General features: G+C 40.9%; 1 protein-coding gene across 1 annotated transcript in view; it reads left to right on the forward strand.

Annotated features, from left to right (window-relative positions):
* The window catches only part of CENPI (centromere protein I), a 156593-nt gene that overhangs the window by 85434 nt on the left and 55855 nt on the right, over positions 1-15304 (forward strand). The window contains exons 13-15 of the mRNA XM_075184668.1: positions 561-671; positions 7643-7707; positions 10663-10748. Of these exons, the coding sequence (XP_075040769.1) occupies positions 561-671; positions 7643-7707; positions 10663-10748 (262 nt within the window). The remainder of the gene's footprint in view (positions 1-560; positions 672-7642; positions 7708-10662; positions 10749-15304) is intronic.

Raw genomic sequence — 15304 nt, forward strand, 5'->3', positions numbered from 1 at the left:
CGGAGGACAACAAGCAGAAGAGGGATTGGCCAACAACAAAGTAGAGAATTTCCATGTGAATAAAAGCAGTTATTCATCAGGCCTACATTTCAGTTAATCAGGCGCCAGAAAATATCTCTGCTCTCAGATCTGTATGTGTTTGACCGTACTCTCCCCTATGGGCAACTTTGGTCCATAGGGTTGCAGTGTCCACCAGATTGGATGGTAAAAAAAAAAGGATTTATCTAGTTCTGTTAAATCCAGTTCTCTGATTTCATCTGGGGGACACTGCACCCTTTGCGCTCATTGGTTCGGTTACTTGTTTTCTACCGTTATGTTTGTGGGAAAACCTATTTTTCATTCCCTATTTTGGGGGCTTTGTTAGTTATTAACTGAAGCAGCATAGGGGCTATAGATAGGAATTTTTTATTTAATTTTTTAAATCCTAAAGCAATGCAATATATTCTGGAAAGGGGCTTAAGACCTTTTAAACTTGCAGAAAATAAATGATAGCACATAAATAAAAACAACCACTTATTTTGTATTAACTCTTGCTCTGTTTTGTGTTTCCACCCAGGAAGGACTTGCAGGAAGTGAGGAATTCCTTTATAAATGTCTTCCACACTGGAATGGATGTCACTACTCCCAAATATTGTCTCTCATCAGCTGGATTTCGCTTCCCACTTTTGCAGGTGGGCAGAAGAAAATGATTTTTAAGTGGGACACTTTCTGATCTAGTGTGTGCTTGCCAATGTTGTCTAAAAATCTGCTTGTAATTTAGTCCGATGTACCATCGAAATGTGTCATAAAATATAGTGGACCAAATTAAGCAAATTATAATGGATAGTTTAATTTTCTTGATGAACTGCATGGCAATGTTCACAAGTTGGTTCATACGTAGTCAATTGAGTAGTGACAGGAAATGGTAGCCATCCCGCGAAATGTAAATATTGGCACCTCCTTTCCTTCCTCGTCTTTGAGTGAAGTGAAGAAAACATAGTGGCCAAATATTGGGGCTGCCATGTAGTTCCTCAATGTAATGAAATTGTCATGTAAATATAATTTGCTTATTTCGTTTTCAGACTCTTGACTGCCCATACAAATGCGATATACCCAAGCAATCCAATAAGGGAGGAGGAAGCGTCAAAGAAAATAAGAAATCAGCTAACCTCTGTTCAATTCATATACCTAAAACAGTGGTTCCCAAACTTTTTCAGTTTGCGGCACCCTTAGAGTCTCCATAATTTTTTCAAGGCACCCTTCCGAAGTAATTACCGAGCAGTCCTGTTTTATAACTTGTTGGGTCAAAATAAAGTAATAAGAATTTAGGTCAGGACAGAAATACTTAGTAAGTTGTTTGCAAAAATCATACACATAAATCCAAGGGAAAAGAATATTTTTATATATTTTTTTCAATTATATTTCTGTCAAAGAATAATTTACAGCTAATATTCAGAGGAATAAGATCAAACAAAATAAAACATGTACAAAAATCATCACACTGTGCCCCCCGTCGTCTTCCATGCTCTGTGCCCCCCGTCGTCTTCCACGCTCTGTGCCCCCCTTCATCTTCCACGCTCTGTGCAACCCTTCATTGCAGTTTCCTATCACTATTTCCCGGGACCTAGCATCCTTCTCTCTCTTGCCTCTTCTCACTAAATGTCGGGTGTGATGATGTCACACCCGACATTCAGTGAGAAGCAAGGAGGATGCTGGGTCCCGGGCGCCGACGGATTGGTAAGTTGTTTTTTTTTTGTTTTTTTGTTTATTTGTTTTTTTCCTGGCCACGGCACCCCTGTGACAACGCCGCGACACCACTGGAAACCGCTGCGCACACTTTGGGAACCACTGAAATAAAAGATATTTTATTGATCAACTAATTGCAGAATTTTTCTTCCAAACTGTGTAAAGCCTGCGCCCTGTGACCACAAGAGATCTTCACTGCTCTTGTGGAATGTCCCCTCAATAATTTTGGCACATCACGTCCTTTACTCTTATAAGCCTGTGAAATAACGTCTGTAATCCATCTCACAAGTGTGAATTTTGAAGGAGCTTTACTTTGAATTGGACCAGAGTTTCCCAAACCCAGTTCTCAAGGCCCCCTGCTGCATTCATTACTGCCTGACACATTCTAACAGATCCGCAGATTGTACTAATAATTTCACTTGCCACCTGTAAAACCTGCAATGTTAGGGGGCCGTGAAAACTTGTTTTTGGAAACCTGCCTTTGACATTCAGGAAGTACAAAAAGGTTATCTTTTTATTGCCATCCTTTGTTCTGGAGAGACATAAATATTGCTGTGACAAGATTTATTGCATGCAATTTTTCCTTTGTTTTTACATGTGGTTGTATTTGCATCACTTTGCAAAAGTGGTACCTGACCGCTCAATTCCACACCACCAGTGACAGATTATCTGGATTTCAGTGAAAACCTTGTTCCTGATGTAGAAGGTCTGGCTGAGCTGGTAGAGCCTGTTGTTCTGAGAGCATCTCCCCATGCAAGGTCAATATGGAAAAATTGTTATTTCTTCTACTGCTCTCACTTTATTGGCTTCAGTGTATGTGCAGTTAGAGGAATAGGAGGGAAATTGGAACCCTCCAAGGCTTTGATAGGGCATTAAGACCCTCAGCTTTGAGCCTTGTCTAAAAGAAAGAGATTGTTTTCTTTTTCTTCCACTTTTGGGGATACTGTTACCATTGGTTATAGAGGGCTCATGCTGGAGTAGTAGGCACAAAGTTTGAATTATAGAAACTGTTCTAACAGAAGAATTTCTGCTTCTGTACCCCTCCAACTGATCTTCAGGGGTTTTTTAGTGCTATTTTTCACTAAGCTGCCAATGGCAGTATAAAAGTTTTATTTTACTTGTATTATTTTTATTTTATTGTAACTATTCTGTCAGTAATGCTCTAGTCACATGGTGACAGACTCCAAGGTGCGTGCCTTAAACGCCACTTCCCCCACTCATGCTTATGGATGGCTCCCAGAGAGAAGTTCAGCAGCTAATTTGGCAGACATGAAATTCCCAGCTGCTCCAGAATCCAGCAGGGCTGAAATGTATTGGGAGCCTTGAGCGTGTTTCAGGGTGACTGGGATAATACAGTCCTTGCCTTGTGGGGAGCGAAGGGCTACTCCTAGGCTCACCTCCTCATCGTCAGTTAGGAGGGTGTGTTTACCCGGCTTGCGAGGACAATAATGTAGCAGATGCGCGGAACTGACACAGTATAAGCAAAGTTTCTCTCTAACTCGCCGTTCTCGCTCGGTGGGTGAAAGACGTGCTTTGCCTAGTTGCATGGGTCCTTCAGGGAAAGGAGACAGTGAACGGACCCGTTGAATAGGGTGGAACTTGGGGTGTTTCAGCCTCCTCTTTTCTAGAGCTCTCTCTCTGAACTAAAGATCTACCCGATTGCAGATGGTAATTTATTGGTCTAGCGTTGTAGGTAAGTCCCGAGACGCTAAAACATCCTTAATGTGGTCAGACAGGCCCTGACAAAAGACCGCAACAAGAGCATCATTATTCCAAGACAGCACAGAGGAAAGTGTTTGAATTGAACGGCATATTGGCCCATGGACTGCTGCTCTTGCCGAAGCCACAGAATATCTAAAGCAGCTGACGTTGTTCTTCCAGGCTCGTCAAATATTCTGTGGAAGGTAGTCAGGAAGCTATCAATATCAAATATAATTGGGTCAGATTTTTCCCAGAGCGGTGATGCCCACGCCAGAGCTTGCCCTGAAAGTAGCGAAACAATATAAGCAGTTTTGGTACGTGCAGTAGGGAAATTCCCGGGTTGTAATTCAAAGTGTATACTACACTGGTTGAAAAACCCGCGGCAGTTCTTCGGATCGCCATCGTATTTAGCTGGCGTGGGAAGATGGAGTCCAGATGAAGTAGGTAGTGAAGCAGGTCTTACTGGCTCAGGCGGAGTATGGGATGGTTGACTGCGGAATACTTATCCATACGCGTAGAAACATCCTGCAGGAATCTCTAAATTTGCCCCTGGTTACTTTCTTGTCTCTCAATGCGTTCAGCTAATATTTGGACAGAGTCCTCCCTCGGGGTATGTTCCCCTAGCAGATCCATTGGGCCAGAACGAACTGTCACGGTTGTCTGAATTTCTTGATCCGATTCGGGACCCTTGGGCCTAGCTGGAGCAGAAATGAAACAGAAACTAGCAGCCTGGATGATCTTCCTGCTCATGTTCTTGCTGAATGTAGAATATAGCAGGGGAATGAGCAGTCTGGAAATGCAGACATGAACACTGCACTTGGTAATGCAGACAGGAACCTGGAGCCAAGAACTATCCTCTGGAGAGAAGTGTGTTGTTCTGTCAATGAACAGATCACAGCAGCAGGTTTAAATAGGGTGTCCCAAACAACTATTGGCTGATATTCATGTGATCACAGCTACTGAATCTGGTTTGTCTGGAATGATCACCTGACTGCATCCAAGATGGCCAGGCCCATGCAGCAGAACAAACAGTATGTGTTTGTTTACAAACGGAGGTGTGGAGGACGGGAATGCTGCAGACGACCAGAAGGGACCCAGGTAGCCGTGATATGACAGCGGCGAATGAGGTAAGTGCGGCTAAGATCCTGATTTGTGACAGCAATATTGTATTAGAAAGCATTTTCAAATTATTTACATGGGAGGAATACTACCACAACATATAAAAGTAGAAATCATAAAACATTTTTAAGGTGTTGTAGATCCTCTGCATTGTAATTAGCCATTTTATATATCCTTCTGTGACTTTTTCTTTCTTACCTTTCACATCTATAATTACTCTTGCATCCATTGGGTGTGCGGGTACTTTAAGCATCTTAATAGCTATCCATGGGTCCTCCTCCTCTATACCCCTGTCCTGTTAGGGTTGAGTTTAGTTTAGTGTCCCAATGTGGCAGGAAGTGTTTTCTGGTTTGCGGCTGCCGGGTAGCCATTTTTAATCATTTTAATTTTTTCTTTATTTTGAGGCTTTTGCCTCGTACAGAGGATAAAGCTGTAGCAGTGATTCAATGGAGCCCTAGCTGTCAGTACTGAAGCACACCGCACAGATGCCTGTGTACTTCTAGGAGTGGGGGTTCGGAGGTACCAAGTGGGTACATAGGCAACCTACCTCTAGGACCTCCCCTTCCCCCCAACCTCTGCTTCCACCATACAATGGATGAGCTGCAGATGGTCAGTGTTAACCTCTCCCTCAGTACTGGAAGAGGGGTACTTAGAAAGCCACGATGGGCCCTTAGACAATAGTTAATAGGGGGCTTAGTCAGGTGGCGGTTTTCTTTCTGTGTAAATAAGACTGTAGTCTTATCGGTGGCACACAGAGGGCTTAATCCCTTCACTCTTTGTGATGGGATTGAGCTGTCAAATGGTTTTTATTCTATTGAACGTCTCTGCCTAATAAGTGTAGGTCCTCCTTGTACCTCCAAAACAGCTCTGATCCATTGTGGCTTGGACTCCACAAGACCTCCTGAAGGTGTCCTGTGGTATCTGGCACCAAGACATTAGCAGCAGATCCTTTAGTGCAGTTGCGAGATGGGGCCTCCATGGCTCTGACATCCCACAGATGCTCGATCTGATTGAGATCTGAGCTCACAATGCCTTGAACGCTTTGTCATGTTCCTCATACCATTTCTGAAAATTTTTTGCAGGGTGTATTACCCTGCTGAAGAAGGCCAGTGCCGTCAGAGATATTTAGGTAGGTGGTACGTGTCAAAGTAATATCCACATGAATGCGAAGACCCAAGTTTTCCCAGCAGAACAGTGCTCAGAACATCACATGGTCTCTGCCGGTTTGCCTTCTCCCCTAGTGCGTCCTAGAGCCATCTCTTCCCCAGGAGAACAACGCATCGACTGTCCACGTGATTCATCTGACCAGGCCACATTCTTCCATTGCTCCATAGTCCAGTTCTTGAGCTCACGGGACCATTGTAGGTACTTTCAGGGTGGAAAGGTGTCAGCATGGTCACTCTGACCAATCTGCAGCTATGCAGAAAACTGCCATGTGTTCTGACACCTTTATTTCATACCCAGTATTAACTTTGTCAGCAGATTGTGCTACAGTAGCTCTTCTGTGGGATTGGAATAGATGGACTAGCCTTCGCTCTCCATGTGCATCAGTGAGCCTTGGGCACCCATGACCCTGTCGCTGGTTCACAGGTGTGTGTATATGTGTGCATCTGTGTATATATGTGTATGTGTGCATATATGTACATGTGCAAGGTAAAGACTATCGAGCATTAATAACAAAAGAACAACAGAATAACACACTATATATATTCTGGGGGTATGAAATGATTCCGGTCTCTGCTCAGTTGACTAAGGATAAAGCCATTGGTGTTGGATGCCAAGGAGTCTGAAAAGGAAATATTGATGCTGAGTAAAGTTAGAAATCTTTTCCCAGTTTCTCTTCACCCATATACATCAGCGAGGTTTACTTAAAAGCCGTTAGTTCTAAAATTGGCTCGTTGGGGCATTACAGCATTATGGAAATATAGCCTTAGGTAAGTAGTCAAAATGTCAGTGACTCTCCGGTTCTACTGATGTAACCAGAAAGCGTTTTTGTCTGTTTCTGGACATAGAATCACTGTGAACCTTGTGTACAGTCCAGTCCAAATCAGAAACCTATGCTTCTGCAGTGGTACAATGTAAGTTTCTAAAGTATGTGTAGGCTTATGAGATTTCCATAAGAGAGATGAGACGCAGGTAGCTTCAGGGGAGACTTTCCAGAGGAATTTTCAACCTGCCAGCTCTAATAGATCCAGTATAAATTTTAATATTATTGTCGATTTGTAAGGCACCTCAGTGCTCCACAGCGACGTACAGTAGGAAAACAGTGCGTACATGAAAACGGACATACAAGGTAGAAAAAATAAATTAAAATTCAGACATGAATGTGGAAGAAGGGCAGCTGAAACAAGAGGAGCAACTGGTTCAGAATTGAGATTGGGATAGTTATAAGGGTGCATCAGTGTATCATCGGGTATAATGTCGGCTCTATAAAAAAAATAATTCGATGAGTTTTCAGAGCGTCTGATTTTACAGCTGTGGGAAAGTCTGATTGGGAGTGGTGGGTAATTACATAAATGTTTAGCAGCATGGGAGAAGTCTTGTGTAGGTAGGAGTGAGAGATGGATACCAGAGACAAGACAAAGGCGCAGGTCAGAGGTAGTTTGAAGATGGCGAGAGGGATAGCATTTTGATATGAGATTTGGGATCTGTGAAGGGGTAGTGGTGTTTAGGGCTTTGATGGTAAAGGTGAATAATTTAGGTGATCTATCAATGACTTGCATGTCGGATTTTGTTGGATACACCTTACATTGAATCTGCCAATGCTGCGGATACCTATCTTTATTTCTCTGTCTTCTAACTGTCAGACCTTAATAAAAACACACATTTAATTTTTTGGGTAACTTTCTGGAGTTATACTAATAGTAATGTGAAGCTCAGTAGAATATACAAAGGAATTAATGATTAGGGGGTTTAAGCTTCATTTAAGCAGAAATTGTGAACTGGGCCTAGTCATAAAGAAATGTAATAATTTTTGCATAACATAATAAATTGGTGCAAAATTTGAGTTATGGTTTCTGTTTCTTAATATTCACTCCATGTTTTTTTAATAGAAAATAATTGTATTTTACTTTTTTTTTTTTCTTTTTCCTTTCAGATATTGAAAGTCTATTGTTTGAAACGCTAACACAGCTCTTTGTCTCATCATCACTTTATTTTCAAGTGAGTTATTTTGACATGCTATTTTTAAATTGACATTAAAGTTCCTACAACAGCAAAATGGGAGGATCACTCACAAGCCACAATCTTTTAGTTAGCCATCCCCCTCACGTACACCTTCTGCTGCCATTTAAAGTTAAATTTTATTTGTCCTTTTTTTTATCTTCTATAAATAGACTCCCGCCTGCAAATAGATATTTATGTGCTAAAGAAAAATCTTATCTTTATCTTATTTATAATCATTTTCTTAACATGTCCAAGACACCTTTTTTACAGATTATATCAAATCCTTATTCCTCCAGTCAGCAGAGGCTGCCTATCTGATTTCTCTTTATCTGTGGACAATTCAAAATAAACCCAACTCCTTAAGCTCGCTGTTTAGGTGTCATCCTTGACTCAGAACCACATCTTGTCTGCATCCAAATTCTGTTACATACATCTAAGAAACATTTTCACCATATGCACATGTAACGCGAGAGATTGCAAAAATTTTAATTCATGCATTCATTATTTCTCATATTGACTGTTGCAATTCCCTTCCTTTTCCCTTAACCAGACTCTAACCCCTACATTATATTTTGAATGCAGCAGCTAGATTAAATATCCTTGCAAAACGTTCTCCTGCTGTTTTGTTCTGTAGTCCCTGCACCAATATGCATCTCTACTGTTGTCTCACAATATCTCCCAATTCGACACCTCCACTCTGCCCATGATCTCTGCCTCTATTCCACACTCATTACTTGATCCAATCCCAGGTTTCAAGACACTTCTTTAGGCTCCACCCACTCTGCGTAGTTCCCTCCCTGAGCGCTGCCAGAGTGTCAAGAGCTGGGTGAGTGTATAGACTGAAGAGGAGGACTACATGGTCTCAAGGCTGCCTCTTTTAGAAGCAGTTGTGAGGTGGGGGTTACTTAGATGTAAGCCCTCGCTAGGGACTGGAGTGGTGGAGGGAGCCCTCCTTTTGGATGACATCCAATGAAGTTTTGGGCCCAGGGGGCACATGCTTCCTCCTTGGCAGGCACTTGCTCCTTGTGTGCAGATCGCCAGAACAGTAGCCCTCTTTGGAGCCCCAGCACTCCCCTTCTCAGGCCTCTTTTGTTAGGTACCAGGTCTGTAGCTGGGTTTTCTGAGTGGTCCGTCCCTCTTTTTGACTGGATGGGCTCTCGAGCTGTATTTGTAGGCTCATTTTCTCTGTCTGATTGTGTGCTGCTTTTGTCTTTTTGTGTTTTTCTTCCCTCTGTGTCTATCATGTCAGATAGGGGGAGATCTTCTAGGGATAAGGCTGAGGTTACTTATATGACAAAGTATTACTTGTGCTGGATGCAATTCCAAATTGTATTCTGACATTCAAGAGCAGACGCTTGGTGCACAGTATGCCAGTCTTAGGATCAGGTCCTATGTGCACTTGGAGGCTGTGCTACTGAAATGACGGAGCCTGCCTGGGCTTGATCTCTCGCCATTACTATTGCTGAGCTTGCACAGCTGGCTCGTACCTGGTACGGCAGTTTTTCCTAGATTCCCTCTGGCTCTGCAGGGAGTTTGGCAGATTCAGTGACTAAGACATTCCAATGTTCTGCAGGTCCTGTGGCTGCTGTACTCAAGGATCCTGGTTCAACCAGAATTCTGGCTACTTCAGAGCCTGGTTAGAGCTCCGTCGTCCACCTCATCTAAGCAAATGAATGGTGGCACCCCAACCGCAGATTCTGACTGTTCCTCCTAGGCGGGAGGCTATCCCTTCTGATCATCAGAGGGTAGATGAACTGCACTGACTTTGTTTTAAAGGAATACGAAAAAATGGTTTCCTTTGCTCCTACCTCCGAGCTAGATGATTTTGTCGGATGAGGTGTGGAATTCGCCAAACTGGAAGTTTAAAACTTATTGGGCCTAGGATTTCAGCCTCCACTGCTTTGTACTTCTTACAGCGTACAACTTCTTTATGTCCCTCCAGTGCCCCTGTGGTATCTCAACCTAGTCTTGAATGCGCTACAGCATTCACACTTTGAACCACTGGATTCTGTAGATTTAAAAATTTGTGACATAAAAAAAAGTCTTAATTTTGGCCATTTCTACTATTATAAGAGTTTCAGAGGTGACAGCTTTGCCATGCAAGTCTCCTCTTCCAGTTTATTATGAGGTTACAACTTGGGGCTTGGTTAAACATAAACTGAGGGCCTTACACTAGTGGGGTATAGAGTGGGGAGTGATTACGGACAACTATTAAGAAGAATAAAGTGCCTGCACGCATGGATCCTATTCTATTGCCCAAAGTATCCAGTGGATAAGAGAAATTTAACGCAAGTTTAAAAATCCAATTTTATTCTCTTTCAATATACAGAAACTCTTTGACCGGACTGGCTGGATCAAAATGCCCCACTAAACTTTTTTTCCAATTGCTATCTGGCTGAAGCAATATGCTATACATGGCATTTAACCTCCTATTTTACTGTAGACTGTAAGCTTCCGAACAGGGCTATCAACGCTTTGTTGTATTTTTTAAAACCCAGTCAGTCTTTTATTGCTGTTTTTGTACACACTTGTAAAGCTCTGGGGAGTATGCTGGCACTATATCATTAAAAATAAATAAAGTCTATAGCAACCCCATACATTTAGATATTTTGATGGCCGTTTTGGTAGTTTTAGACCACATTGATTCTAAAATCTTGCATTCATAGACCTTCTAAAAAAAAAAAAAAAAAAAAAAAAGCAATCCAAATCACCATCTGATTGTGATTGTTCCAAAACCTGTTGGCATTTCTGTAAAAATGCGGTCAGCTGGAATGTTTGTTCATCAGACAAGCGCAATATTTGGGCCACATGTGATCCGTTCACAGCACACTCATACCTATCATCCTGATCTGTGGACTTTGGTGATTAGTGGAAAAGTATGTATGTTATGAGTTAGTCTATTCTACAAAGTGCTCTGAATGGAAGCTAACTATTATTACATTGTCTCTGCAGCTTGATGTATTGAAGAGTCTGAAAAAACTTTTACAAAACTGGTTGGTCAAGCATTCAGTCTACACAGAACACAGCAGTTCAAGCAAGTAAGAAACTTGTTATCCTCTCATCTTGTCTTTCCTGCCTAAAGTTAATCCAGCTGCTTACTTAGTTATTGTGGAAATACATGTTTTTGGTTAGCAGAAAGGGACACTTCCCAAGTGACCACATACCTATATTTATTTACGCTCTCACTTGTGCTGAAGTAAATGTAAATATTTTTCACTACCTTTACATTTGCATGTATGTACGAAACTAAACTAGGATATGATTGTACAGTATTTTTAGATAGTAATACACTTGAATTGTTTAGTTTCCTCTCTGCCATAAGGTTACAGATTTTCACCATCCAAAACAGTATTTCTCCCTTTGGACTCTATGCAGTCATAACTATAGGTATCTTCCTTTCTATGTTTTGGTATACAGGTAGCAAAAAATACATCCCAGTTAGCATATAAGGCAGCTCCTCCTCTTCTCCTGTGTCTTTTCCTGTCTCTAGCATACGTTGTGCAGGTTTTTTAATTTCTTTGAGTGGGGGCTTACCTTCCTTGGAGAATGCCGCGATAGAGCAGTAGTGCGCTGCAAAGGGGCTGGCTACACGGGGTGCATCAGACGCTACCTTTAGAGCTGTGCTCATGCAATAATTTTGAATTTGGCACCGGATTGAGTTTGCCTGTGGCACATACATGGAGATCGTGTCAGATGTCATACACCGCAAGTATTGAGGAACAGGAGACATATTTGCACTGAGCTACTTGGAGCTGTCGCTGCAAAAGGAAAATGTTATTTAAATTGAATCTGCTACACACAGTTCACGAGTGGAACCTGGGTCGGATCCCAAACAGCTGAAGTAGCTAAACATAGGGGCATTTTATGTGAAATCTTTTTTTTATATTTAGTTAGTAATTAATGATCTTCAGTACTTTTGTAGAGTCTGAAATGCAGCATTATACAAACATATGTGTGGCGCCTGTGATAAAATGGGAATGATTGTATTTTGCATCATTTAAGTCCCAATCAAAGGGGAAAAGACAGCCACCAGACTAATATAAGGATTTCATAGAATGAACATAAGAGGTAGTTATCACTAAAGAGGATTTCTGTGCCCTACAAGGCTTAAAGAAGCAGATGCTCAAACAAGCATAGACAAAGTTAAATGTGAGCAATCAGACTGTGATTCCCAAGCAGATGTAGAGGAATCCTCTAGTAATGAGTCTGTGTAAGATGAGGAGTTTCCCAGTATGTTTAATCTGGAAAAAAAAAAATATATGAATTTGAGCATGGATTTAAACCTTCCACAAGAGATCCAAAAAATTTCTAATTAAACAACGTAATGTAAAAGGTAGTGTTTTTCCATGACATCAAGATTTAAAGGATATGGTATTTATCAACTGGACACAGTCAGCCTCACTTAGGCAGGCTTGATGTTATGTACCCTTTTGATGATGCGGAGGTCCAGAAATGAAGTGTACACTTAAAGTTGTTGCTTCTGCAGGAAGTCTGTCTTGTAGGACTACGGTTCCTATTGAGAATGGGGGTTCCCTTTAGAGAGACCCCAGGGATGGGATGATGTTGCGGTTTTATAAAGTCTCATTTCTTTCAAGTTTTCTTCTGGCATTACAATGAAATCTGAAGTGGCTTTGATCTCAGCAGTAAGAGCTTACTGAGTTACTGTAAATGGTACGTTGTTATACTGAAGTCCTTTGGAGCAGGTCTAACTGCTTTCTTGAAGAACAAAGGAGGAAGGTCAAATCGGCAAACTCAGAAATGGCTATTGCCAAAATCAGTCCCCAGTAATACCAGTAGTGGGCATAATGGCATATTAGCAGACATGTAGTCTCACCCCATCACAGATCAATGAGTGCTGAATATTGTAAGAAATGGGTACAAGCTAGAATTTAGTTTCTACTCCCAAATGGACCTGTTTTGGTCAGCATGAAGTTAAATTTTCCAGGATGGAATTAGTAGCCCTACAAGACAGTCTGCAAACACTGTTACAGTCTCAAGAATTTCCTCTGGTTCCAGCAGGTGAAGTAGACAAAGGTTTTAACTCCAGACTGTTTCTAGTCAGAAAGATATATTGGGATCCTTTCTCAAAATCCTGGATTTGAAAAGTTTACCATACCAGGCATTTAAATATGGAGTCTGTATCCCATACTCCTGTCCATAGGCAAAGGGATGCCTATTTTCATATTCCTGTGGCTGTTCGTCACAGGAATATATCAGAATTTGTGTACTGGGTCAACAATTCAATTTCAGTTGCCTGACGTTTTGGTGGCAACATCTCCATAGATGTTTACCAAGGTACTGGTAACACATATAGCGAAACTAAAGGACAAAGGAGTCAATATATAGCCATATTTGGATGACATTATTGTGGAGGGTCTGGAAGTCTGTGTTCATTGCAATGCTGCTTAAATAATAGTTTCTGAATCAGCATGGTTGTTTGTAATGAAGCTGAAAAGTCATATTATTCATTAAAAAAAAAGTCTTGTGTTTCGAAATACACAGAATTCCACCTTTCTTTGGACAGTAACACTGTATAGTGTTACTGTCCCAAGAAAGGTGTTTCAATATCCAGTCCCTAGCTCGCCAGCTGCAGGTTCAAATGCAAGACTCAAAGAGTTTGGTGGGAATGTTCTCATCCGACATAGGAATAATTCTGTGGACAAGATGTCAAGTTCATAAGGAAAATGGAACTAGAAAAAAGTCTCTCGGAGTTAGGACATTGCCCTGTCAAAAATCACCAGACAGTCGCTCATGTTGACTAAGCTCAACAGAGCAAAAGGGATGTCACTGCTGGAACCAGAATGGATGGTTATAACAACAGATGCTTGTCTTACAGGTTGGGTAGCTCATTCACAAAGAGAGAGGTTTAAGTTCGCTCAAGGGATTGGACTATCCTCACTATCATATACATATAAATCATTGTATTGTGTGAGGGGGTGGTCCCGCAACTAAGCAAATAGATAACTGTTTACAGTGTGGACTTAGCCACAGGGTTAGAGTTTGATACTGAAGCACTCCAGTCCACTTACAATCTTAAAATCATTTTTATTAATGATAAGTTAAAACATGTTTATTCTTAGCCAGGACTTAGAAAGGTGACAATATTAAAATCAGAATAGCTAAAAAGGTGTGGAAAATTGTGGATTAAAATTTTTCAGACCCTTCTGTGGAGCTGGTCTGGGATCTGTATGAATAGTGTGTCGTCCAGGAATCTGTACTCTTATAGTCCTTGAAAAATCCTCTAGTATGGTATCATTATGGATTTAATAAAACCTCATATTGATGAGAGAAATAGTGTCATTGTTTTTATTAAACTTCGTTTTGTGATATTCAATTTCTTGTAGTTGAGATGTAAGTATCTATAATATAAATGTCTAGTGGCGTGTGTTAGTCTGTGTGTGTGTGTGTGGAAAAAATAAAATCAAGCTGCAGCGCCACCTGCTGGGAGGAGTTATACACTGACCTACTAAATTCTTAGTGTGTGTGGAAAAAACAACTCAGAAAGGGCTGAAATTTGGTATACTAAGATGTTTTTAATTTGTTAATTTAATTTGTTAATTGTTAAAAGTGTTTATAAAGATTTAAAAAAAATATATATATATATTTCTTGAAGGAGAAGTGACAGTTGGGAGTGGTTGGTGGCTGCCGGGGGTGACAGTGGGGAGTGGTTGGTGGTTGCCGGGGGTGACAGAGCGAGAGGAGTGTGATACTCAGGACCGCTGAGAGAGATCCCTGTGTCTGGATAGACATCTGGATAGATGTGGCGATGAAAATGAAGGATGAGGTGATGGAGAAGAATGATGAGGTGGTGACATGTGGACAAAACCACGTTAAAAAAGGGCGCTTGCATCGGGAAGTAACGCTATTCCCCTGAGGAGGCCTGGGCTAGGTCCAAATGCATGACAAGACCCTTTTTAACACCTTAAGTAGCTTGATTTGACTAGAATGCATGAGTATCATGCACGGGTTAACTTGTATCTATACGAATACCCAAGATATTTATTCAGTATGTCAAGAATAAATCAACTTGACAACACGCATCATATAACATAGTGTCTCATCATCTTAATTATGATGGGCATAGTTACACTGTAGCTGTGTTAAAGATTTCTCCATTAGTTTATAATACATTATCAGGAAGATTTTTCCTAATAGTTGGTTGTTTCTCAGGTTATTTCTTGAGGGAAGATAGTCAGAAATATCAGGTGGCTGAGGTACTCACATAGGTTGTTAGCCAATATAAAGATTTATGTTTATTTATTAGATAATCATTGAAATGGTAGAACAAGATAGGGAAACAAATATTTTTATATCCAGACTTGATCCCTGCATAGTGATTTCCCTATATGGTAATTCCCCATTTGGTTTACTTTACTGGGGTTTCCTATATAATAGGGTATAGGTAAAATAATACTCTCATTCCCTATCTGTTTATACAGTTTCTTCACAAGGTAAGTCACTCTAATGAAGGAATATACTATCCTCTAACTTCTACCATTCTCATACTGGCAAACTGTATTAGAAGATAATGTTTTAATTTTATATTGGCAAACAATATTGGAAGTTAATGTCTTGATCTTGTGTATATCGTGTT

The sequence above is a fragment of the Mixophyes fleayi genome, chromosome 9 (genome assembly GCF_038048845.1).
Source record: "Mixophyes fleayi isolate aMixFle1 chromosome 9, aMixFle1.hap1, whole genome shotgun sequence".
Lineage (NCBI taxonomy): Eukaryota > Metazoa > Chordata > Amphibia > Anura > Limnodynastidae > Mixophyes > Mixophyes fleayi.